At 43.5% G+C, this 26,087-nt stretch overlaps 1 protein-coding gene across 2 annotated transcripts in view; it reads right to left on the bottom strand.

Annotated features, from left to right (window-relative positions):
* Positions 1-1,657: 1,657 nt before the first annotated feature.
* LOC139273052 (protein kinase C epsilon type) overlaps positions 1,658-26,087 on the bottom strand; it is an 801,226-nt gene continuing 776,796 nt past the window's right edge. For both annotated transcript variants that reach the window (XM_070889353.1, XM_070889354.1), the window contains 2 exons: positions 25,869-26,015; positions 1,658-3,479 (listed from right to left, as the gene is read on the bottom strand). In XM_070889353.1, coding sequence (XP_070745454.1) covers positions 3,333-3,479; positions 25,869-26,015 — 294 coding nt within the window. In that variant the 3' untranslated portion in view covers positions 1,658-3,332. The remainder of the gene's footprint in view (positions 3,480-25,868; positions 26,016-26,087) is intronic.

The raw sequence follows: 26,087 nt of genomic DNA, 5'->3' as shown, positions 1-26,087 counted from the left end.
TGGTAGGCCAGAGGATTGGGAAATTTTTAGAAACCAGCAAAGGACGGACTAAAAAAAATAGAGAGAAGATAGATTATGAGAGAGTAAATTAGCAAGAAATTTAAGGTGGAGATGCACAGATTTTTGAATGATAAGGGAGTCAAGGGTTATGGGAATGTGCAGGGAAGTGGAGTTGAGGCCGAGATCAGATTAGCCATGATCTTATTGAATGGCAGAGCAGGCTCGAGGGGCCAAATAGCCTACTCCTGCTCCTATTTCTTATGTTCTTACGTAAATATAAAAACAGACAGTAAGAGCTCCTATGGGTATATAAAAAAGGAGAGAGTAGATAAAGTAAACATTGGTCCCTTAGAGGATGACATCCGAGCACCTGGGTGTAGCCCTCTGCCTCTGTGCAGTCATGTTTCCAAGGCTTAGCAACACTCAAATGCTCCAATACAGTGCTTGCACTATCCTAGATGAACCTTCAAATGCAATATGGCCAAGGCTCCTTTAAATATTCCGGCTGAAAATGAGTCATCGATGATGTCATCAGACCTGCACCATTTAATAGGGCCGGGAAACGTGCAGGCCTCCCTTAATAGATGCCATTAAGGGAAAGTTGCTCTGAGGAGCGGGATGAAAAGAACAATGGATTCCCGACCCGCCACGGCGACCGCCCGCACCCGATCAGCCCAGGTAAAGAAAATTCCGGCCGATGTTTTTGATATAAATTGTATAATTTAGAAAGAAAATAAATTTAACAGACATTGCCTTGACATTGTATTTTTTTTATTGGGTTTTAAAACAAACATTACACATTCACGTCCTGTTGAATACAGTACATTTGGAACACAGTAATAATGTTTACAATGAAATAACACTAATGATGGCAGGAGATTTAAAATACATCCATGAAGAAAATACCTTTTGTACAAACAAAGCATCACAAAAAAAAGAGACTAAACTTAAAACATTTCAATTCAGCCAGACTCATGTTTTGTACATTTTTTAAGTTAAAAAGAGGTAATTTTTAGCCTTGATTTTGGAGACACACCTTTTATCGCTCTCCGTAAAGCAGACATGCGATTTTTTTTTCTATGTAAAAAAGATGAAGGAGAAAGGAGAAGCAAGGAGACAAAGATACTGCCACTTTTTTTGCATTTGTGTTCTCCAAGTAGGCAGACACAGGAAAGAAGATCTAACCACAGACAGGGAAGCTATGCAACAGTGCATCCACGTTCAAGAGAGAAAAAAAGTTTTAACAATCAAGCAAAAAGATAATAGACATTTTCTGTGAATGTAAACCAATAATAAATGGTAAGACAAGCAAAAGCTGATAATGAAGGAATACCTTTCCATGCAAAGATTTCACAATGACGACCACCTGTTTCACTTGTATACTGTACAAACTAAATACAAGTGTGCGTAAGTCTGAGGCCTGATTTATATCAGTATCACCATAAATGCTCATGCTTTACACAGTAGATTGAAGAGTGTATTTGTAGAAGCTTAAGGAATGTACTGGATAAGAAAAATTTTCTAATTTTTTACTTGTTTTGCGTACGGAAAGGCCTCTTGTCACATAAATAATCGAAAATGCCCCTTCGACTTGAGTCTCCATTCTAAACAAACGTGCTTTAAGAGAGCAATTGTAACAACATTGCAAATGTTTGCATTAATTTCCATCCTAATGTTTAATAACAACCTTAATACAGTTTGAAGCACTGTATCAGGTCCAGTATAGCTTAATACAAGGTTATGACGTTGGACAAAAAAAACTCAACTTGTTAGACAGCAACTTGAACAAATACACATACAGAGTATTGCACATGGACATTATCATTAATTACTTTTTTCAATGACTAATATATATATATATATATATATATATTTATAATATATATATAATACGCCTGAACATGCAGCAGTTGATACTGTTCAATGAACTCCACAGGCCTTGCAGCAAACAGTATTTACAACTTTTTGCCTGTACAAAAAGCAAAGAGCCCTTTTTAGTGCTACTTTGCCACTCACAAGTATTTCTGTGCATCTGGGAATCCAGATGCATCAGCTAATGTGGATCCCAGTGACTGAGAAACCAGTCCAGTAAAATTATAAGTGACTTTAGGGACACGCACGCATGCATGCACACGCTCACACACATTCACACACATATGAAACACTAAAATAGAATACAACGAGATCTGACCTGCTCAAACTGTTAGCATATGTATACATTATCCTCAATCACAATTTTTCATAGGATAACTCATTAAAAAGTCAAACAATGTACACCATCATATATCTTGTCAGTTTTTGTGTCATTTGATCGTCAGTCCTATTATGTCAAGGTATAATGCTCAATATTTCATAGTCTCTATTCTTTGTTTAAAAATAAGATAAACACTTGAAAATATAGTACAGATAAGGGACAGTAGTATAAACAAGGATTTGTGCAATGTGCCAAAGTAACACACTACTATAACAAATAACTGAAATAACTCTGGTTTTGGTGACGAACATTGGATGTGAATAAAGCCTACAATTCAGTGCAATGTGATTGTTCAACATCTAAGTTACAGTAAAATATTACACTGTATGTTGTAGGACAGTCACCAAAGAATTGAGTAGTCAACTAGGTGAGCACATTAATCATGACTGACTCGCAATCTACTAGGTTGAGTATTCATCTAGGCTACGTAACACCCAGGTGTGTGATGTGATTTCAAACGCCCTAATTCACTAGAAATTGCACAGAAAAGTGACAACTTAAAACAGTGTAACATCTCCACAAAAAGATAAAAATAACTAAACAAACCACTCAGCAACCCTTTCTGTTTGCCTGAGCAATTTCCATACTGGTGGAATAGTCAACTGCTTGACTAGACAAGCTGGCCAACTGGTTGACTTTCCTAAGCTTCTATTTCTATGTCAAGCTCTGGTATGTGGTTCTGCTTCACATGCCTTTGTTGACGCACGGCTGTTCCACTTCCTTGTACCGGAGTTCCTGCTGTATATGAATGGACCTGCAGTACTACAAGTAAAACAGTACGTTTAATACTGTTTGCATTACGCACACAAGTCTCCTCTGAAAAGCCCAGCTGTAGCGGAGGGCTGAAAACACGGGCAAAATAACTATTTTTTAAATAGAAATAACAAAACAAAAACCCTGGAGTGCATTAATTTAAACAGATACCAGAAAATGGAAACAAAGTAAAAACATAAACACTTGTTACTGCAGGGAAATGCAGGTACTACACAGTACGAAAACAACTCGATCCTAATGACTTGCTAGTTTTCTCAGACTATTGCATGGTAATGGCGTGTTGTGGCGGCACCAGGATAATGTCTTAGGCTATTGACTCTTCACCGAAATAGGAGAAACCTTTAAATTCATCTTGGTTTATCTGCTTAACAATAGAATCATCCACCAGCGTCAACACAGGTTCCTCACGCGTGAAGTCCTGGTCAAAGTTGTTCACGTCCCTTTTGGTTTTCTAAAGGAGAACAATGAAAAGTATTTCAGAAGAGCAAACAATGATGATAGCATTGGAATCTGAGACACAAAGAAAATTGATTCAATAAAACTGGAGGAGATGATGCATAAGCAATTCCAAAGGCTTGAAACCAAACTGTGCAATATTAGTAACAATGGTCCTATCAGGCTCACATGAAATTGTTCTGTCTGCTGCCTTAAATATATTAACCTATTATTGAAAATCGCAGAAAGAAGAATTTTATAAAATTGTCTTTGTGACGAATATTTCAAACCCCAAACTCCCTTTATTGAATTAAAATGATTCATTTCCCTCTTCGGTGTCATGTCTAATTTCACGCAGAAATGGTTCTCCAAGTCTCAGACCTGGTGCTCTGAAACCCATTCAGTTTATGTTGTGAGGCGGATTCCAGAGCAGCAGGTAAATAACTGCAGAGGGGCAAACTTACACTTGCATGGTTGATTAAAAGTCATGATCACAGCTTACACATATTGGGCCTCAAGCTGCCGGCGACCAGAAAAGGCAGGGGTTGGTAATGTTCAGGATGGCATGTGGTATGCATTTATGTCTGCTGGCAGAAATAAATGCCCCTGGATACACAGGTGGAAAAAAGAATAATCTTTTGAAGTTGTACTTCCTGCTGCCACAGGTACCAGCATTGGCCCATTTATATTACAACACTGCTGCTAACATCAGGGCTGCTGCTACAGTTCGCTGCTGCTGCAATGTAAATGCAGCATAAATCCCCTTAAGCCAAGCACCATTCCACAGTGACCTTGGGCTAGATTTTACACTTTTGTGCAGATCGCCCAAAAATGGGCGGTATTTCTGGCGTGGGCGGTAAAAATGGGTTTTCAGATCGCCGGCTTATCGCCCATTTTAAAAGCCCCTAGTCTCCATTTTAAAAATTGGGCATTACCATGAGTGATCTGAAATGGACGGTAGCGTTAAATCTCTCTGACCTTCTGCCGTAAAGTGTCGCCGTCCTTTGCAACGGCATGGCAATGTTCGTTTCCCGCGATTCAGGAGATTCGGGGTCATCATTACATGCACAGAAGAGGAAACAGAGAGAGAGGGAGCAGAGAGGGACTGAAAGCGTGTGTGGGTGTGGTGTGTGCTTCTTTGGCTGTTGTGGGAGGCGCGAGGGAGATTCACCAGCAGTAAAAAGCCTACTAAGCAAGAAAGAACATAGTTGGCACTGAGTTTTTGCCAACAAATAATATATAACATGGAAGGGATGGAGGAGGCCCTGGAGCTGGTAGCCAGGAACACTGGTGGCAGAGGGCTTCCAGTGGTCCCGAAGCACGGCACTGCACCCCAAGGTGTCACACCCCTATTGCCAACGACACATGAGAGCCAGGAGGAACATCTTGCTTCTGGCTTGGAGCACGTTCCCACCTCGGGACCGTCCTCTCTGCCATTCTGCCGTCTTCCCCCCCCAATGAAGCAGCGCCTGAGGAGCCCCTCGGCCAGGCGACTCGGAGTCAGGAGGGGAAGGGGTAGAGGTGGGGATGATAAGTGGGGGGGGGCGGGGGGGGAAGGGTTGCTTTTTACAGATATACTTATGATTTCAGACAAATGGTCGGCTTAAATGTTTTTTAGTTAACATAACCTTGTTGCGCATTGGCTCAGATAGATGCACCGTTACACGCTGGTGATTCCTTAACATCAAAGTGTACAATTACACTTAACTTCAATCAACTTAAACTTTAACTGTCACCAAGGTGATGCACACCATTGATGTATGGCCTGCACACCCAGCAGTGTGTCAGCCTTGTAAATATCACCAATGTTCTTTCAAGCAAAGCGCTCATTTATGAGCTCCTGACGTAAGAGTCTTGCAGCTATGATGCCACCACAGGCCCTTTCTTGCAGTCTACAGGGGGGGTGGGGACATGGCTTCAGCGTCAGCCTGACTGTATGGCCCGAGGTCAGCATCCACCTCTTCATCCTCTCTCTCCTGAGGTGGACCGTCACACCCTTCTGGCAATTCTTGTCCCCTCTTGATAGCCAAGTTGTGCAGCACGAAATACACCACCACGAATTGAGATATCTGCTCAGGGTGGTATTGGAGCTCGCCTCCTGATTGGTCCAGGCATCTAAAGCGCTGCTTAAGCACTCCAATGGTATTCTTGACAATATTGCGAGTGGCTCTGTGGCTCTCGTTGTATCGCTTCTTGGCTTTGCTGTGGGTGTCATGAAGGGGGGTCATCAGCCAGGTGGCGAGGCCATATCCTTTGTCACTAGCATTGACCTCGTGGCTGATTGTTAAACAAGTCAGATACAGTGCTCTCACGCAGGATGTGACCATCATGGATGCTGCCTGGAAATTTAGCATTCACTGCCATAATAATTTGCTGGTGGTCAACAACCAGTTGGACATTCAGGGAGTGGAATCCCTTACGGTTCCTGAAAGCCTCTGCATCCTGAAAAGGTGCCCGCATCGTGATGTGCTTACAGTTTATTGCTCCCTGCACCTTTGGGAAGTTAGCAATTTGGTAGAATTCTAAAGCCCTCTCAGTCTGAGCCTCCCTGGTCATAGGGAAGCTGATAAAGTCCCTCCTGCGTGCGTACAGGGCTTCAGTGACCTGTCTAATGCAGTAATGTGTGGCATGCTGAGATATACCGCAAATGTCGCCAGCTGAGGCCTGAAAAGAACCCGACGCGTAGAACGGCAGTGCTGCGGAGGCTGTGACCTCGACGGACAGTGCAGTATTGATGGTGCTGGCAAGCTGCAGATCTCCCCTGATGAGCTGGCATATCTCACTGATAACCTCTTTGTGGAAGCGCAGTCTCCGAAGGCAGGTGGTGTCGGACAAGTTGAGGTAAGACTGCTTCTCCCTGTACTTGCGGGGGTGTAACATGCGCAGAAGTCCCGGCACAGACCGCAGGCTCCACACCCTGAGGCGACTGGTCACGCTGCGCAGCTGCAGAGTAGAGGCCAAACATCGGGGAAACTATGAAGATTTTTTCCTGGCGCATCTACTGAAGCGCGCAACTCGGGCAAGTACGCCAGAAATCGGGCTCGGGGAAAATTGAGCCCAAACTGGGATAGAATTAGTGTGAAAGATATAGAGGGAGCGGAATTCTTAAAATGCATTCAGGAAAACTTTTTTAGCTAGTACGTAGCAAGCCCAACAAGAGAGGGAGCGGTTCTGGACTTAGTTTTAGGGAATGAAGCTGGGCAGGTGGAAGGGGTATTAGTGGGAGCATTGTGGCGCAAGTGATCATAATTCAGTTAGATTTAGGGTAGTTAGGGTAGTTATGGAAAAGGACAAAGATAGACCAGGAATAAAAGTTCTCAATTGAGGGAAAGCTAATGTGACTAAGCAAAGATGTGATTTAGCCAAAGTGGATTGGAAACAGCTACTTGAAGGTAAATCAGTGTCTGAGCAGTGGGAGGCATTTAAGGAGGAGATAGTGAGGATTCAGAGCAAGTAAAATCAAAGGGGAAAATCTCGAGCCCCTTGGATATCAAGGGGCATACGGGGTAGGATAAAGGAAAAAAAGCGAGCCTTATGACAGATACCGAGGGCTCACTACTGCAGAAACCCGAGTTGAGTATAGAAAGTGCAGGGGTGAAATTAAAAAGTAAATTAGAAAAGCAACGAGAGGGCATGAAAAAATATTGGCAAGTAAAATCAAAGGAACCCCAAAAATGTTTTATAAATACATCCAAGAGCAAGAGGATAACTAAATGGAGTAGGGCCTATTAGAGACCATAAAGGTAACCTGTGTGTGGAGGTGGAAGATGTGGGTATGGTTCTTAACGAATACTTTGCATCTATTTTCACAAAACAGGGGGACGATACAGACATTGCAATCAGGGAGGAGGAGTGTGAAATGTTAGATGAAACAAATAAACATGGTGAGAGAGGAAATATTAAGGGGTTTAGCATCTTTGAAAGTGGATAAATCCCCAGACCCAGATGAAATATATCCTAAGCTGTTAAGAGATGCAAGAGAGGAAATAGCAGAGGCTATGACCATCATTTTCCAATCCTCTCTGGCTACAGGTCTAATGTTGGAGGACTGCTAACGTTGTACCATTGTTTAAAAAGGGAGAAAGAGATAGATCGAGTAATTACAGGCCAGTCAGCCGAACCTTGGTGGTGGGAAAATTATTGGAAAAAATTCTGAGGGACAGGATAAATCTTCATTTAGAAAGACACGGATTAATCAAGGACAGTCAGCATGGATTTGTTAAGGGAAGGTCGTGTCTGACTAACTTGATTGAATTTTTTGAGGAGGTAACAAGGCGGGTCGATGAGGGTAGTACATTTAATGTAGTGTATATGGGTTTTAGCCAGGCTTTTGATGAGGTCCCAAATAGCAGACTGGTAATGAAAGTAAAAGCCCATGGGATCTAAGGCAAAGTGGCAAGTTGGATCCAAAATTGGCACAGAGTCAGGAAGCAAAGAGTCGATGGGTGCTTTTTTGACTGGAAGGCTGTTTCTTGTGGGGTTCTGCAGGGCTCAGTACTAGAACTTGCTTTTTGTGGTATATATCAATGATTTAGACTTGAATGTAGCGAGTATGATTAAGAAGTTTGTAGATGATACAAAAATTGACTGTGTAGTTGATAACGCAGACTGCAGGAAGTTATCAATGGACTGGTCAGGTGGGCAGAACAGTGGCAAATGGAATTCAATCTGGTGAAGTGTGAGGTAATGCATTTTGGGAGGGCTAATAAGGCAAGAGAATACACAATAAATGGTAGGACACCGAGAAGTGTAGCGGAACAGATCCCTGAAGGTAGCTGGACAGGTAGATAAGGTGGTTAAGAAGGCATACGGGATACTTGCCTTTATTAGCTGAGGCGTAGAATTTAAGAGCAGGGAGGTTATGCTTGAATTGTATAAGACACTAGTTAGGCCACAGCTGGGGTACTGTAATCACAATACAGGAAAGATGTGATTGCATTACAGAGGGTACAGGGAGATTTACGAGGATTTTGCCTGAACTGGAGAATTTTAGCTATTAGGAAAGATTGGATAGACAGGGAATTTTTTCTTTGGAACAGAGGAGGCTGAGGGGAGACCTTACCGAGGTGTATAAAATTCTGAGGGGCCTAGATAGAGTGGATAGGAAGAACATATTTCCCTTCAGCAGGGGGGATCAATAACCAGGGGGAATAGATTTAAAGTAGTTGTAGGATGTTGAGGGGAATTATTTTCACCCTGAGGGTGACTGCGGGTCTGGAACTCACTGCCTGAAAGGGTGGTAGAGGCAGAAACCCTCAGCATTTAAAAAGTACATGGATATGCACTTGAAATGCTGTAACCTACAAGGCTACGGACCAAGAGCTGGAAAGTGGGATTAGGCTGGATGGCTCTTTGTCGACCGGCACCGACACAATGGGCCAAATGGCCTCCTTCTGTGTTGTAAATTTCTATGATTCTATGATTCCTGCTCTCCGTCGAATAGTGCCATGGAATATTTTACACCACCTGAGAGGGCAGACGAGGCCTCGGTTTAACATCTCATCAGTTCCAGCAGTGCAGTATTCCCTCAGTACTACACTGGAGTGTCAGCTTGGATTATGGGCTCAAGTCTCTGGAGTGGGACTTGATCCCACAATCTTCTGACTCACAGGCAAGAATGCTACCCACTGAGCTACAGCTAATACTATGCATTGATACACCTTCTACCAGCTTCACCACCACACAAAATTGTACTTTAAAGGTTAACCTCTGTGACCCAGTACTGAATGAAGAATGAAACCTCACACAAGGTACCACAATCCAGATAGGCAGAACATGATTTTGAGAGGCGGCACAGTGCATTCACAACCTTTATATATCTTATGCCTATAATACAACTGAGCTTTAAAAACTGTACTATTAAAAACTGTATTTGGGATTCAGATGGATAAACTTGAACAGCTGAAGCTGAAGAGCCTTGGTTAATGATTGCACCACTGCCGAATTTAACTCGGACCCTTCAAATTGCTAGATTCAGGAACTAATCCAAACCAGTAGTCCAGATTACAAACTTTGAAAAAGTTCATGAACTTTCAGATATGCGTGACTTTCACACATACATATAATATATATTACACACAATCAACTGCATTTTGTTTAGCTTCTTATGAGATTTATTGAACTGGGTATTGTTATACATTTACAAGATTAAGGAGCAACTTTATCATCCAGAAAGTGGTTAGAATGTGGAACTCGCTACCACATGGAGTAGTTGAGGTGAATAGCATCGATGCATTTAAAGGGAAATTAGATAAGTACATGAGGAAGGAAGGGATAGAATGATAGAAGGTCCCACATGGCAGACTGGTCACAAAAGTAAAAGCCTATAGGATCCAGGGCATAGGTCCAGGGCAAAGTGGCAAATTGGCTTAGAGGTTTATAAAGTTATGAGGGGCCTAGATAGAGTGGATAGGACGAACCTATTTCCCTTAGCAGAGGGGTCAACATCCAGGGGGTATTACTTTAAAGTAATTGGGAGAAGGTTTAAAGGGGAGATTTAAGGGGAAATTTCTTCCCCCAGAGGGTGGTGGGGGTCTGGAACTCACTGCCTGAAAGGGTGGCAGAGGCAGAAACCCTCATTGCATTTAAAAAGTACTTGGATGTTCACTTTAAGTGCCGTAAGCCACAGGGCTACAGACCAAGAGCTGGAAGGTGGGATTAGGCTGGATAGCTCTTTGTTGGCCGGCGTGGACTCGATGGGCCGAAATGGCCTCCTTCCATGCTGTAAATTTCTATGTTGCACCTTTATGTGTGGTGTGCTGAATTTAAGGATTGTATTTTATCTGTACCTTGTACAAAAAACTTCTTTAACGAAATGTATATTTACAATACTCCCCAACCATCTATATTTTCTATTTCATTAACCAAACAGCAGACTGGCATGCTGGGGGTGCTGGTATGAAAAAGCAACCCCTTGGGATTGCACTTGCTCTCTATTCTAAGTGGAAGCAGTCTGTTTAATAACTGACTGGTGCTCCCCATATTTTTCAGGTTCTGTCAAGTATTTGGTAAAATTAAATATGTGGGAGCTCCTTACCGTTCTTAAAGAAAGAAAGACTTGCATTTATATAGTGCCTTTAACGACCACCAGATGTCCCAAAGAGCCTTAGAGCCGATGAAGTACTTTTTAAAAGTGTAGTCACTGTTGTAATGTAGGAAACGTGGCAGCCAATTTGCGCACAGAAAGCTCCCACAACCAGCAATGTGATAATGACCAGATAATCTGTTTTGGTGATGTTGAGGGACGGAGTTAATATGCTCCTTAAATTCAGTACACCACACATAAAGGTACAACACATTTTTATTGTGTGTAATATATATATGTGTGTGTGAAAGCCACTCATATTTGAAAGTTCATGACCTTTTTCAAAGTTTCGGGTCACTTTCAGGCACCAGCAATTGACAGTTACAGTTGTGGTTACATGTGGAAGATTAAGCTGGACCGGGTCACTGTGGTTAAACCACACACCAGTGCCCTCCACATCACCTTTCTCAAGAAACTCTCTGAAACCTCGATGCAGATGTCTGGTGAGATTCTCCCAGACAGATACTGTCCTATAATTAGTGTGTGCCCGACCGTCAGACTAGCAGGAAACGGAAAAGCTGTGCAGGCTGGTTGGATGAGCCACCCAAACCACAAAGTGCGCACTTAGAAGCCCTTCATCTTTTAAATGAACTTCTTCAAATAAGATTCATTCTGTGTACCCAGTGGTTCATGGTTACCAAACCTCGTGTGTCTGTGACCTCTGCCCTCAGACATTAGCAATGTCATTATTGTAGCTGCTTTCCATGACATTCTGTCTGGCACATTTCAGTTAATGACACAATTAAACAACAATAGTAAAAGAACAATACAGTAACATTGTTTTAAAAAACTGAGAAACCAAGGCTTTTTAGAATTGAAGGGCCAGGACCACTAAGCGCAGGACAGTTGGAAACAGTAGCAAATGAGACAAATGAAGAAGTAATGGTTAAACATCTCAAAGCTTGTTATCTAAAACTGTCCACCGGGGTTGACAGGGTTCTCAATCGTGTCCATCCCATTTCCCGCACTTCCCCCCCTCATCTCCCAGAACCTCCTTGTCCTCACCTTCCAATCCACCGGCCTCTACATTCAACGGATCATCCTCCGCCATTTCCTCCACCTCAAGAATGATGCTACCATCAAACACATCTTCCCCTCCACTCTCCTTTCAACATTCCGAAGGGACCGTTCTCTCTGTGACATCCTGGTTCATGTTACCATCAACCCCAACTCCGGCTCCCCTTCCCCCCACTCTTTCCGATAGAAGCACAGGAGATGCAACACCTGTCCTTTCGCGTCCTCTTTTCCCACCATCCAGGGCCACAAACACTCCTTCTAGGTGAAATAGCGATTTACTTGTACTTTTTCCAAGTAAATGTACTGTATTCTCTGTTCATGATGTAGTCTCCTCTACACTGAGGACACCAAATGCAGATTGGGTGATTGCTTTGCTGAACACCACCAATCAGTGGTGACCCTGAGTTTGCGATCGTTTGCCACTTTTTAATTCTCTCCCCCCTGCACCTCCCCGCACTCTCTGACCTCTCTGCCCTCGACCTCCTACACTGTTCCAAAGATGCTCAACGCAAGCTCAAGAAACAGCACCTCATCTTTCTATCAGGTATTTAACAGCATGCCAGCCACAACACTGATTTTAATAACTTTAGATCATAACCACCACTCCCATTTTCTCGGAGAGCAAGTACTGGTAGTGGAGGATGGCTGCAGCAGCACGCCTTTGATTTTGCAAAGCCCCTACCTAAAGATATCTGTCTGGACTCAGCCTGTGAACATGGTGCTGTGGACAGTTCGGACTCCCTGACTGACTTTAGAAGAAGCTCAGAGTGCATGACTGATGTATCATCAGGTTCGTTGAAGCCATCCTCCCCACTTTTTAAGCCGCATATGGAAAGAAGTAATGTGGAGTCTCTGGCATGGTGCAAAATGATCAACTCTTATGTTCTTATTGAACACAACAAATTAAACAAAAAAGGCATTTTTCAGCAGTTCAGCAGGACTAAGTTTTTTAAGAGGTGTGAATATTTTTCTTCCTAGTCTGCTCATGTCACCATGCCACACGAGCTGCTCCTCAAAAGTCTCATCCAATGGCACTTTGAGCTGGCCACCAGGGTGTACGAGAGCAGCTGAGAATAATTATTGTTTCCTCCGTTCCACCACACACAGCTTGAGAAAGCACGGGGCCTTCAATGTCGGTCCAACGTTTCTTATGTAGATGATTCCCATAGTTGGCTGTGTTGTTACAAAAATGTGCAGAATGGGGTCCATTTCTTCTCTAAAGAGATTAAAAGTCAAGTTTCTTCAAGCTGCTTTCTGCTCAAAGATATCACTTTTGATGAGAACAGAAGCAGCTCTGGCTGCACTTCCCTCCAGGGCTGTATACACAATGAGGAATGGTTACTTGATGAAGAACCAAATCCTTTTTTGATACACGTGAAAACATACTCCAACATCAGTTATCACTTTCCAGTGGAGAGAAAATTGGGAAAAAAATTGCTCTCCTCAAACATGAAATTACTTTTGGAAAAACTCTCGTCAATCTCATCCTGCGCTGCTGTACAATCCTACATTGTCCATAACCGCATTTTGGTCTAACTGTTAATAAATATGCAGCATTCAATATTTCGTTCTCTTCGGGGTACAACGGACATGATTTTTACAGCGCGACAACTGCAAGAAAAATGCAGGGAACAGCAGCAACCCTTCGTTGATCTTACAAAGGCCTTTGACACTGTCAATCACGAGGGACTACGGAGCGTCCTCCTCTGTTTCGGCTGGCCCCAGAAGTTCATCACCATCCTCCGCCTGCTCCACAACAACATGCAAGCCGTGATCCTGATCAACGGATCCATTACGGACCCAATCCACATCCGGACCGGGGTCAAGCAGGGAGGCGTCATTGTGCCAACCCTCTTCTCAATCTTCCACACTGCACTGCTCCATCTTACACTCAACAAGCTCCCTGCTAGAGTGGAACTAAACTACAGAACCAGTGGTAACCTGTTCAACCATTCGTCACCTCCAGGCCAGATCCAAGACCGTCCCATCCTCTGTCATCGAGCTACAGTACGTGGACGACGCTTGCATCTGCCCACATTCAGAGACTGAACTCCAAGTCATAGTCAACATCTTCACTGAGGCGTACGAAAGCATGGACCTTATACTAAACATCCATAAGACAAAAGTCCTCCACCAGCCTGTCCTCGCCGCACAACACTACCCCCCAGTCATCAAGATCCATGGCGCAGCCCTGGACACCGTGGACCACTTTCCATACCTCGGGAGCCTATTATCAACAAGGGCAGACATCGACGGCAAGATGCGTCAGCGCAGCCTTCGACTGCCTATGGAAAAGAGTGTTCGAAGATCAGGCCCTCAAATCTGGTATCAAGCTCATGGTCTACAGGGCTGTAGTGATACCCGCCCTCCTGTACGGCTCAGAGACGTGGACCATATACAGTAGACACCTCAAATCGCTGGAGAAATACCACCAACAATGTTTCCACAAGATCCTGCAAATCCCTTGGGAGGATAGACGCACCATCATTAGCGTCCTCGACCAGGCCAACATCCCCTTCATTGAAGCACTGACCACACTCGACCAGCTCCGTTGGGCGGGCCACATTGTTCGCATGCCTGACACAAGACTCCCAAAGCAAGTGCTCTACTCGGACCTCCTTCACGGCAAGCGAGCCCAAGGTGGGCACAGGAAACGTTTCAAGGACACCCTCAAAGCCTCCGTGATAAAATGCAACATCCCACCGACACCTGGGAGTCCCTGGCCAAAGACCGCCCTAAATGGAGGAAGTGCATCCAGGAGGGCACTGAACACCTCGAGTCTCATTGCCGACAGCATGCAGAAACCAAGCGCAGGCAGCAGATGGAGTGTGTGGCAAACCAGTCCCAACCACCCTTTCCTTCAACGACTTTCTGTCCCACCTGTGACAGAGACTGTAATTCCCTTATTGGACTGTTCAGTCAACTAAGAACTCATTTTTAGAGTGGACGCAAGTCTTCCTTGGTTTCGAGGGACTGCCTATGATGATGATGATCGGGTCCTTCACTGAACTATCTGTGAACTCATGTGGAAGCAAGTCATCATCGTTCGAGGGACCGCCTATGATGATGAGAGGTATCATTATTTAAATAAGGCCAATTAAAATACATTAGCTAACTACTGACATTATCAAGCATCAGTACTATATTAGCTTGTAAAGGAACTAATGCAAATTCATTGATTTGTCATAAATTCTGAAATAATTATGAACCAGTTTAATGACTCTATAGTTACACCATTATTCATAATAGATTTAATATGGTGTAGAGCATGTTGTGACCAAGAAGGAGAAATATCACTGCAAGTATCTATATATAGCAGCTTTGAAGACCGCCTTTTATCGAATATCTTACTCCTGAACACAACTCTTCAATCAAAATTTGTACACAGGATTTATAACAAGGTTACATTGAAATTGTTCCTAGCTTTTCTTTTTAGTTGACACCTTCAATTGAAATTCACATCAGGAGTTTTTCTATTTTATTGAATTTCTTCATTGAAGCAAACACTTCTGGACCTTAGCACCTTATCTTGACACAATACGTGTCATATCCAAATTGTTTTGTTGTGGTGAATTAACATGGGCACAGATATAAGTGTTGCTTGAGTTTCCTTCAGCTCCAGGGTATCTGTAATCAGTAATAGTTGCTGCTCTCTGATGTGTGTAAAATGTTAACTGTTTAATTAAGAGCCACAAGTGAGCTACTCAGTTCATTTCTTCCAGATTTAACACTTTTAAATTGATTATTAATTATTTCATCTCAGTGAATGCAGTCAATCAAAGCTATTACTGCAAAACATTTTAGAAATACATTATTAAGTGGCATTATATCCCAGTTATACCGAATACTTGGCAATCGCATTCCACAGTCCTTTGCATCACACGGAAATATCACTAACAGGCGCAGGGCTGGTATATGTCCTTAAATGCATATATGTGGCGCTTTCAAAAAATAGTTTATAGGATGTGGGTGTCATTGGCAAGGCCAGTATTTATTGCCCATCCCTAATTGCCCTTGAGAAGGTGGTGGTGAGCCGCCTTCTTGAACCACCGCAGTCTATCATCATAGACGTCCCTCGAACAAGGATGACTTGCTTCCACGAGAGTTCACAGGTGTTTCAACGAAGGACCCAATGTTCCAGTCCTGAACTCCAGTTGAGGGGGCGAAAGATGACTGTGCGAGAATTTTTTTTAACATGTGGTGACCGTTGCACATCAGCCACCACACAGGCTTGACAGAGCTAGGCCTTTATCCAGTGGCAAGGATTAACCAGGACGACTGGAGACCTGCTCTGCTGCACAGATCTAGTACGCACACATATCACAGTGTGGGCAGGTCCGTGCTGCCCCTGGGTCCTCAGCTCTTCTGGGACTCGTACCCTCATTCGCCGCACTTCTGCCACGATGTTCCGGGGCCCGGCGCTCCAGCTCTATTTATAGCCTTGACCTGCGATGGTGTTCTCACACAGGTCGGGACGGCCCACAGTGTTCCAGGGCCCGGCGCTCCAGCTCTATTTATAGCCTTGACCTGCGATGGTGTTCTCACACAGGTCGGGGCGGCCCATGATGTTCCAGGGCCCGGCGCTCCAGCTCTATTTATAGCCTTGACCTGCGATGGTGTTCTCACACTGGTCGGGACGGCCCATAATGTTCCTTTTGGCCACATTGAATTCATTCCATTGCCTGACATGGATTTTATTACATTCAGTGTTTGGTTTCACCCTTTCTTAATCAACAAAGAAAAATCTAATAATTTGTTACAGCATTATGCAATACCTGGATTTTCTTATTCAGAAAATACAGTAATCCAATCACCTGGGATTCATCCAACTTCGATATAATCTCCCCTTACTAATAAAACAATGTAGGCAGGATTAACCGGCTCTGTTCACTTAGCTTTTACCGATGTGTATCCAAATCAAATATGTATTTAAGATCATCTCTCTCTGCATCTAATCCGTGTTCTACCTGTCCTGTGAGTGTTTGATGGGACAGTGTAGAGTGAGCTTTACTCTATATTTAAGAAGAAGGTTGTTTCACAACATTTTAAAACTCCCCTGAAGTATAGAGGACAATATAAAGCTTATAATCTGTCGAGTAATTGAACATTTCAACTCTGTTTAGTAAGCCAAGAAGAAAAATCCATATTTTATCCTAGGCTCAGTGTAGTTCAAAGATGAGGATGGCCTCCTCCTTCTCCATCTTCTGCAGGATTGGAAAATTATGGCCAAGCTGCCAATCCTTTAGGAATATGAGCAAGGCAGCAACACATTTGGATCCAGAGTTCCATGCTGCTGCCATAAACACAAGAAAGGTAACATTTATATTGAGTGGGTTTTTTTAAGTGCTGAGAAGAACGGAGGCAGAGTGTCGCTGAGAGAGAAAGAGAGAGAAAGAGAGAGTCTGCAAATATTTCAGGGATCTTCTCCGATGAATAATTGGCCAATTTTAATTCCACGTTAACCCCTGGAACGTCTCTGCATTGCGGACCCCAGTTTGAGAACCACTGCCGTATGCAAATAACGGGAGATTAGCGTTTTCACAATAACAGAAGCAAAGTATGCAATTCATGAGCAGATTAAAACGTCATTGTCAGCATGTTTCCAAAATGTGTTAACATTTTCAGTTCCTGAAAGAAATACTGCAGTGAACTTAAAGATAACTCCCGAGGAGATTTAACCGAGGACACTATTCCAGAACAATATGAAAACCTGAATCAACAAAAGCCAGTAAGTTACATACATTACAGTTGTTTTGTGTGTTCAGTGCTCTGGAATAATAGAAACATATGATTATCAGAACAATGTATTTGCTTTCTTGTCCCAAACTGCAGTCCATGAGGTCAAGGTACTCTCACAGTGCTGTTTGGGAGAAATTCCCAGGAATTTGACCCAGCGTTGATGAAGGAATGGCAATATATTTCAAAGTCAGGATGGTGTGTGGAGGGAAATTTGCAGATCATGGTGTTCCTATGTGCCTGCTGTCCTTGTTCTTCTAGGTGGTAGAAGTCGTGGGTTTGGGAGGTGCTGCTGAAGAAGTCTTGGCCAAATGTTACAGTGCATCTTGTATATGGTACACACTGCAGCCATGATGTGCCGGTGGTGGAGGGAGTGAATGTTTAAGGTGGTGGATGAGGTGCCAATCAAATGGGCTGTTTTGTCCTGGATGGTGTTGAGCTTCGTGAGTGTTGTTGGAGCTGCACTCATCCAGGCAAGTGGAGAGTATTCCATCACACTACTGACTTGTGCCTTGTAGATGGTGGAAAGGCTTTGGGGAGTCAGGAGATGCAGCTGAATACCCAGCCTCTGATCCGCTCTTATTGCCACGGTATTTATGTGACTGGTCCAGTTAAGTTTCTGGTCAATGGTTAACCCAGGATGTTGATGGTCGGGGATTCGGCGATGGTATTGCCGTTGAATGTCAAGGGGCGGTGGTTAGATTCTCACTTGTTGGAGATAGTCATTGCCTGGCACTTGTGTGGCACGAATGTTACTTGCCACTTATCAGCCCAACCTATTGTCGTCCACGTCTTGCTACATGTGGGCATGGACTGGTCATTACCTGAGGAGTTGCGAATGGCACTGAACAATGTGCAATCATCAGCGAACATCCCCACTTCAGACCTTATGATGGAGGGAAGGTCATTGATGAAGTAGCTGAAGATGGGACACTGCCCTGACGAACTCCTGCAGTGAAGTCCTGGGGTTGAGGTGATTGACCTCCAACAACCACCTACCTTTGTGCTAGGTATGACTCCAGCCAGTGCAGAATTTTTCCCATGTTTCTCATTGACTTTAATTTTACTAGGGCTCCTTGATGCCACATTTGGTCAAATGCTGCCTGATGTCACAGGCAGTCACTCTCACCTCACCTCTGGACTTCAACTTTTTGTCCATGTTTAGACCAAGGCTGTAATGAGGTTTGGAGCCTAGTGGTCCTGGCGGAACCCAAACTGGGCATCGGTGAGCTGGTTATTGGTGAGTAAGTGCCGCTTGATAGCACCGTTGACGACACCTTCATTCACTTTGCTGAGGATTGAGAGTAAACTGATGGGGCGTTAATTGACCAGATTCGATGGCCCCAAGTTTCCACACGCGGCAAAACAGGCGCCCCTCTGAGCTGGGTGCCCGTTTTTCGCGCCGATAACGGTGCCTGAAAAAAACTGTGCTATTCTCGAGCGCTTTGCAGCTCGATGTCTGCTTGGCACGGCGCCCAGGGGGCGGAGCCTACCACTCGCGCCGATTTTGTAAGTAGGAGGGGGCGGGTACAATTTAAATGAGTTTTTTTCGTGCCGGCAATGCTGCGCGTGTACGTTGGAGCGTTCGCGCACGCGCAGTGTGAAGTAAACATTGGCACTCGGCCATTTTAAAAAGTGCCAGAAAAAGTGAAAATTTGTTTATTGAACCCTTGCAAAGGCTTGTATTTTAATTTTCTTGATATTTCTGTGTGTGAGGGTGAGGGAGTGCATTCTGTAATTAAAGGTAGACTGTGATAAACGGGACACATGCACTTGTTTGAGACTATTCAAATTCTTTGTAGCTGTTCAATTTTTAACATTTTTTAATAAAACCACATTGCCCTTCCATGATCAGCACCGAGGCTTCTTGCAGCTTTCTCCCCCTGCCGTCCGTCAGGCCCGACGGCAAACCGCTGCCTGAAAGGCCTGCCTGAAGCACTTTCACACAGGTAGGAACATGGTTTATTTAATCTTTTTTTTGCTTATAAATTTTTATTCAAATTGGATTTATTTGTATAATATTTGTATAAGTATAACTAAGGATTTATTGTAGAATGTAATGACTTCCCTTCCCCCCCTCCCCCCCCCCACCTCATTCCGGACGCCTAATTTGTAACCTGCGCCTGATTTTTTAATGTGTAGACAAGGTTTTTTCAAGCCTACAAAAATCTTCACTTGCTCCATTCTAAGTTAGTTTGGAGTACGTTTTCACTGTGGAAACTTTCAAATCAGGCGTCAGTGGCCGGACACGCCCCCTTTTGAAAAAAAAATTCTGTTCAAAAGTGAAACTGTTCTACCTGACTAGAACTGCAGAAAACTTAAATGTGGAGAATTCCGATTTCTAAGATACTCCGTTCTCCACCAGTTGCTCCTAAAAATCAGGAGCAAATTATGTGGAAACTTGGGGCCCAAATGTCCTGCTTTTTATGGACAGGACATACCTAGGCAGTTTTCCACATTGTCGGGTAGAAGCCAGTGTTGTAGCTGTATTGGAACAACTTGGCTAGAGACATGGCTAGTTCTGGAGCCATTTCTTGATATCACGTGGAGTGAATCGAATTGGCTGAAAACTGGCTTCTGTGATGATGGGGACTTCAGGAGGGGGCCGATATGGATCATTCACTCGGCACTCCTACCTGAAGATGATTTCAAACACTTCGGCCCTGTCTTTTGAGTTTCACAGCTCTCCCAATTTTGGCAAACGTCCCCAGATGTTAGTGAGGAGGACTTTGCAAGGTTGACTGGGTTGGGTGTGCCGTTATCATGTCTGAAGCTGGTGCCTAGGTTGATGCCGGGTCGTCCGTTCAGTTTTGTTTTTCCTGTTGCTTTTCAGAGCGTTTTGTTACAACTGAGTGGCTTGCTAGGTCATTTCAGAGGGCATTTCAATCACATTGCTGAGGGACTGGAGTCACATATAGGCCAGACCAGGTGTGGATGGGAGATTTCCTTCCCTAAAGGACATTAGTGAGCCAGATGGGTTTTTACAACAATCCGATAGTTTCATGGTCACCATTACTGATACTAGTTGTTTATTCCAGATTTATTTAATTTACTGAATTTAAATTCCCAGTGGAATTTGAACTCACATCTCCAGATCAGTAGTCCAGGCCTCTGGGTTACTTATTCAGTAACATAACTACTATGGTATGATGTAGAGTGTCAACAGGCAGTATAACTACTGCTACTCCGTTTACAGCATTCTCAATACAATCCCTAATACTGCACCAATTAGTGAAGGGTCTTTAGTCTAAATCTCCAGCTGATTGATAAGGCAAAGTACAGGCCTGCAACTTTCAAGTAAAATCTCACCACCTTACTGATTTCAGACCGAAACAGTTCCCGCTTTCCACTGCAAAATGCCAACAGGTGCCTTAAATTAACTGAAGGATGCTGAATGCTCAGTATCATTACAATACAAAATGTCTCAATTCGCTGTATTTGCATTCTCGTGATCGGTCCCTCTTCAATGTCGGTAACTTTTATGCAAGTGCTATCCTTGTATATGCAGGTTTCATCCTACTGTTTGGCTTGACAGTTTTAATTTTTACTTCCACTTCCATAATTCATCAGTGAGTGCAGGATTTGGGAGGAAGAATTCGGCACTTTACTGCTGCAGTCCTTTAAATCACTGCCACAGCACGCAAAAATCCCGATTTCGCATGTGATCGCCCAGGGGATAGCCTGTTGTGCAGGCAGGAGGTAGACTGCAAAGTGAGGGTCTCAGTTGGAGGTTGCAGTGGGTTGTCCCATTGAACACCATTCATGCCCTGGGAGCACGTTTCCCCCAAATTCCTGGGGGACAAATTTGGTTGTTTCGCGCCACCATTAGTGTTAGAGAGGGGTGCTAAGGGGCCGCTAAACACCGACCGCCCAGTGAAGGTTTAGCGGTGATGCTGACAGTTTGCGCTGCGCTCAGTAGCGCCGCCTACTCGGAACCCATCTGTCTCACTAATGTCCTTTAGGGAAGGGAATCTCCTGGTGCAACGTTCCCGCAGTCCCGCTTTTGCAAAATTTACTCTTTCGCCTGCACTAGTGCCTGACGCTGACACCGCGGTTCAGGGGAAAGCAGTCGGTCCAGCGACAAACCCAGGGCGATATCTTCCGGAGTGCAAGGTGAGCGCTGAAATTTCAGTTTTTAAACTTTTATTTATCTGTTGCAGTGGTGGGGAAGTGTGGATGAAGTTTATTGAAATTTTAACCAGAATTTTTTTTTCATTTTCAGGCGCTAAGATGCAGGCATCCTCGCGGCAAAAAATTGTGTAGGCCTCTTGCACTACCACTCCTTTAGCACTCTAAAGGGAGTGTGGAACGCTTCTCTAAGCACTCCACTCTCCTCTTGGGGCAATACAACTTAATATCACACTTTGGGCGCTAAAGGTAGCGCCCCAGCGATGTCATCGCCTCAAAGCAGGCAATACCGAATTTCAAGCCCCTTCTCTCTCGTCTCAGAAGTGCAATTAACTGATCCAGCTTTGGTCTCTTTATTTCCCACGAGGAAAAAAAAGTGTTTAATAGTTAAACTGTGCTTCTGAAATCAGGTTCAGAGGGGAAAGGTCACACCAGTTGTACCCTAACATAAGTATGCGGGCGGGTAAGTGGAGCTGAGCCCACGGCCAGATCAGCCATGATCTTGTTGAATGGCGGAGCAGGCTCGAGGGGCTAGATGGCCTACTCCTGTTCCTAATTCTTATGTTCTTATGTATGCAGGGCTACTAAGGTCAGAGCACTAGAAGCACATTTTTTTTAATCAAACAGAACGAATATTATAGATCCTAAACCCAGCGAAATGAATAGCAATGGGGTATTTTTTGACATTGAGGCAAACAGCAAGAGGTTACTGTTTTCACAAAAAAAAATAGAAAGCAAATCAGAGTGTATGCACGTAAACTGCATTACTTGTCATTTCTAAAGGGGGGTGGTGATGTGGCACAGTGTTTTATTACTCCAACCTGCCACTGCTGAAGCTACAAATTTCCGATCAGAGAGGGAAAATTAAAGAGCCAGTCATTCAGGCCCAGTCCCACATAGCCCTAACTGGTCAGTTATACAGGAGCATTGTCAGAAAGCTGGGAGTGTTCTTTCCAATCCCCATGGGTATGGCATGAGGATACTGAAGGAAGGGAAACAGTAAAGTAAATCACCAAAATAAATGTATTGAAACTTCAAATGTTTTCTCAACTTGTTTAAGGACAAAGCTAAAAGTATATAGTAATGACAGTACAGATGAAACTCTTCGGTCTAACCTGCATGAATCTGCCATTGCTTGTTACTTCTAACACTACTGTCAAACACTGAAGGGGGATATTAGTTCACACCAGGCTAGAATACAACTGATATAAAGCAAAAAGTTGCACTTAAAATGTAGCACCTAAACTGAAATAGCTTACAGAAAATCAAAACAATGACATTTATTTTGAGTACAACATTTTAAAAATTGAGCAAATAGAAGAAATTGGTGTTATGCAGCCTTTCTGTTGATTTCTGTTGATCCCTTCCCAGGCTTCCTCTGCTGTGTCAGAGCAGTACGGTGCCATTTCAACAGACTAGACTTGCACTGGTGTGTACACAGCTGATATGTCCTTACAGGAGCAATGCACCTGCCTCCAACATGCTAAGGACCCCATTCCTTCTATCAGAAGGAAGTTATTGACGATGGATGACTTGACTTTTGAGATTGCTTGTCAAACAGCGAGGTCGATGGGCATGGCCGAACAATATTCCCGAGAATTAAATAATAATTACGGTCAACAGTCAACCGAGGTAAATCACCTGCAGGTTCAAAGTAAAAGACGGGCATGGCCGAAAGTCTCAGAAACTAGAAATTCTAACAGCGTCGAAGTCGTACTATAGGTGCCTGGGACAACACATTGCTCAAAGTTGTCCATACGTGAAGACAGAGTGTTTCTTCTGCAGGAAGACTGGGCATCTTGCGAAGGCATGCCGACTGAAGGGTAAACCAGCTAACAAAGCTATGAGTCCAGCGTTCAAAGCTATGAGTAGAAATCCCAAGAGACTACATAGCATGGAAGAACAACAACAGGACGAGGAGATGTTAGAATTACACGTCATCAGGAGCACGAGTTTAACGGACAGCGATTCGGAAAGCATCAAAATCCACATAGATGTTGCGGGATTCAAGATACCAATGGAAATTGACACGGGTGCATCCGTGAGTGTAGTACCGGAGTCACTATATTGCGACAAATTGCATGATTTTCAACTGGAGAAATCCAAGATAGAGCTGCGAGGCTACTCGGGAGAGAAAATTCCTGTGGTAGGTCGTATCACTGTACTGGTGAAATATTAAGATCAATTTCAGAACTTGCCTCTAATAGTAGTGAAAGGAGACAAGTCTGCCTTACTGGGAAGAAATTGGTTCAGCTCACTGAAGCTGGATTGGAGTAAGATTTTCTGTGTGGAAGCGAGATTTTCATCAATGGATGAAGTTATCAAGAAGTATCCGAAGGTGTTCTGCGAAACGGGCAGTCCGATCCAAGGCTTCAAGGCGAGTGTCAGGTTAGAGAAGGACGTTAGATCGGCTTACTACAAGCCACGTTCTGTACCATATGCACTCAAGGAGAAAGTTGAGCAAGAACTCAAAAGACTAGAGACTGAGAACATTATTTGTAAGATAGATCGACGTAATTGGGCTACACCCATTGTTGTTGTACCCAAGTAAGGTAAGATTGTGTGGTGATTATAAAGTAACCGTAAACCAATACATTGCCGAATCTAGAAGATTTGTTCACAACACTGACAGGTGGTCAGATCTTCTCAAAACCGGATCTTATGAATGCCTACTTACAGCTTGAACTAGATGAGGAGTCCAAGTCATGTTTGACTATAAATACTCATCTAGGCCTATATCAATTTAATAGGTTACCGTTTGGAGTGTCTTCCGCCCCTGCCATATTCCAAAGGGTGATGAACCAGATTTTTCAAGGTATTGAAGGGGTAGTATGTTATTTGAATGACATACTAATGTCAGCACCAAATAGACAAATTCATAATAACATATTGAATGAAATCCTCAAACGGCTAGAGAAGCACAGAGTACGAGTGTCTGATCGTAAGTGTGAGCCATTTAAAAACTCAGTGGAGTACTTAGGGTACAGAGTAGACAAAGATGGTTTACATCCAACCGTGGAAAAATTGGATGCGATCAGAAATGCACCCACTCCCAGGAATGTCACTGAACTTCGTTCATTCTTGGGTCTTTTGAACTATTATGGGAAGTTCCTACCAAATTTGGCTACAGTATTACATCTGCTGAATTAACTTTTGAAAAAAACAGGTCCATTGGAAGTGGTCAAAATAATGCGATACAGCATTCAAGAAGTGTAAAAGCAAATTGGTAGAGAGCACCATGTTAGTTCACTATGACATATCAAAGGAGATTAAGCTAGCATGTGATGCCTCTCCGTATGGAGTTGGGGCAGTAATCGCTCATGTATTAAGTAGTGGGGAGGAGAGACCAATTGCCTTTGCTTCACGCACTCTCAGTGCCAGTGAGAGTAATTATGCGCAAATTGAAAGAGAAGCTTTGGCATTAATTTTTGGGGTCAAGAAGATTCACAAATATCATTTTTCACCCCACAATCAAAAAGATCCCATAATGCTAGGTTTTGAAAGTTTCCAAAATTACAGTGCATCGATAGCTTTTTTAATGCTACGATGTAATCACTGATACTTTCATCAGTCTTTTGATTCTGAATCCTGAAACGATAGCTTTCAGCAATTTCTAGCAGTTTGGGGTTTTGGTGCTGCTCCAGCTTTGTTAAAATCTCTTTAAACGTTATGTCCTGTGGCTTGTTAGGCACAAGCAGATTTACAAGGGTTTAGTACAATGCCGGACCTGCCTCCAATAAGAAGATCGCTCTCTTACGTTCCAACACAGCCCGGTTCTGGACTGCATTGTTTGGAACTTCGATTATGTTATTTGTAGTGAAAAACATTTCTAGCCGATCCACATATGCTTTAAAACGTCCCGGTTGTGTCTGTATTCACCCAAATATCCCAATACACCTGCCATTTTAATCTCTAGCTGTTCACACAGTGTGCTGTATTTTACCTTGGACTTTAGTAGCTTTTTTCAAAGCCAGAAACTTCCAAAGTCTCTCTGTCGGCTGGCTGAATCCTTCACCAACAAAATTTTAGCTTTAAATCATCCGAAAAATCCCATCATCGTCGCCAAATGTGATATATTCACAGAGCACAGCACACACATCTTCCTAACATGGCAGGCAGCTCTCTCGGAAGTCTCCGGAAATCTGTCTGGTCCTGTTTATTATTAACCCTGCACTTGCAGTACACAATACGTCCACATCCACAGTGTGGAGTTACAAACATTACAAGCTTACAGGCATTACAGCAAGAAATGGTATCTGTCCATTGGTTGATGCTCACTAAAGTTTTTGTCATGCTAGCTGTTTCATCTCTACGTGCTGCAGGTGATATAAACTTGTGCACGTTAAATCTATAAACAGTTGCTCAATAATTCTGAGAAACATTTGTATTGTGTAACACATGGGTTTCACTGTAAATGAACTGCAGTATGATGGTACTTACAATCCTTGGTTTAAATGGAGGTTTTATTTTCTTCTGTTCCAGCAGCACCCAGTCAATTTCCTTGAAAAATGGGTGCTGTTTAATGGCCTCCTCCCCACCTTGTGATGCAACGCAACCCAAGCGTTTATTTGGGCTCTTTGTCATGAACTGAAATGAAAAATGTAAAATGTAGTTATTTCATTGAGAATACTCTCATTCGCAAGTATCTCCCAATAAACT

This window comes from Pristiophorus japonicus, chromosome 9 (assembly GCF_044704955.1).
Source record: "Pristiophorus japonicus isolate sPriJap1 chromosome 9, sPriJap1.hap1, whole genome shotgun sequence".
Lineage (NCBI taxonomy): Eukaryota > Metazoa > Chordata > Chondrichthyes > Pristiophoridae > Pristiophorus > Pristiophorus japonicus.
Note: the sequence above shows the minus strand (reverse complement) of the source record. Positions and strands in the feature narration are given on the sequence as shown.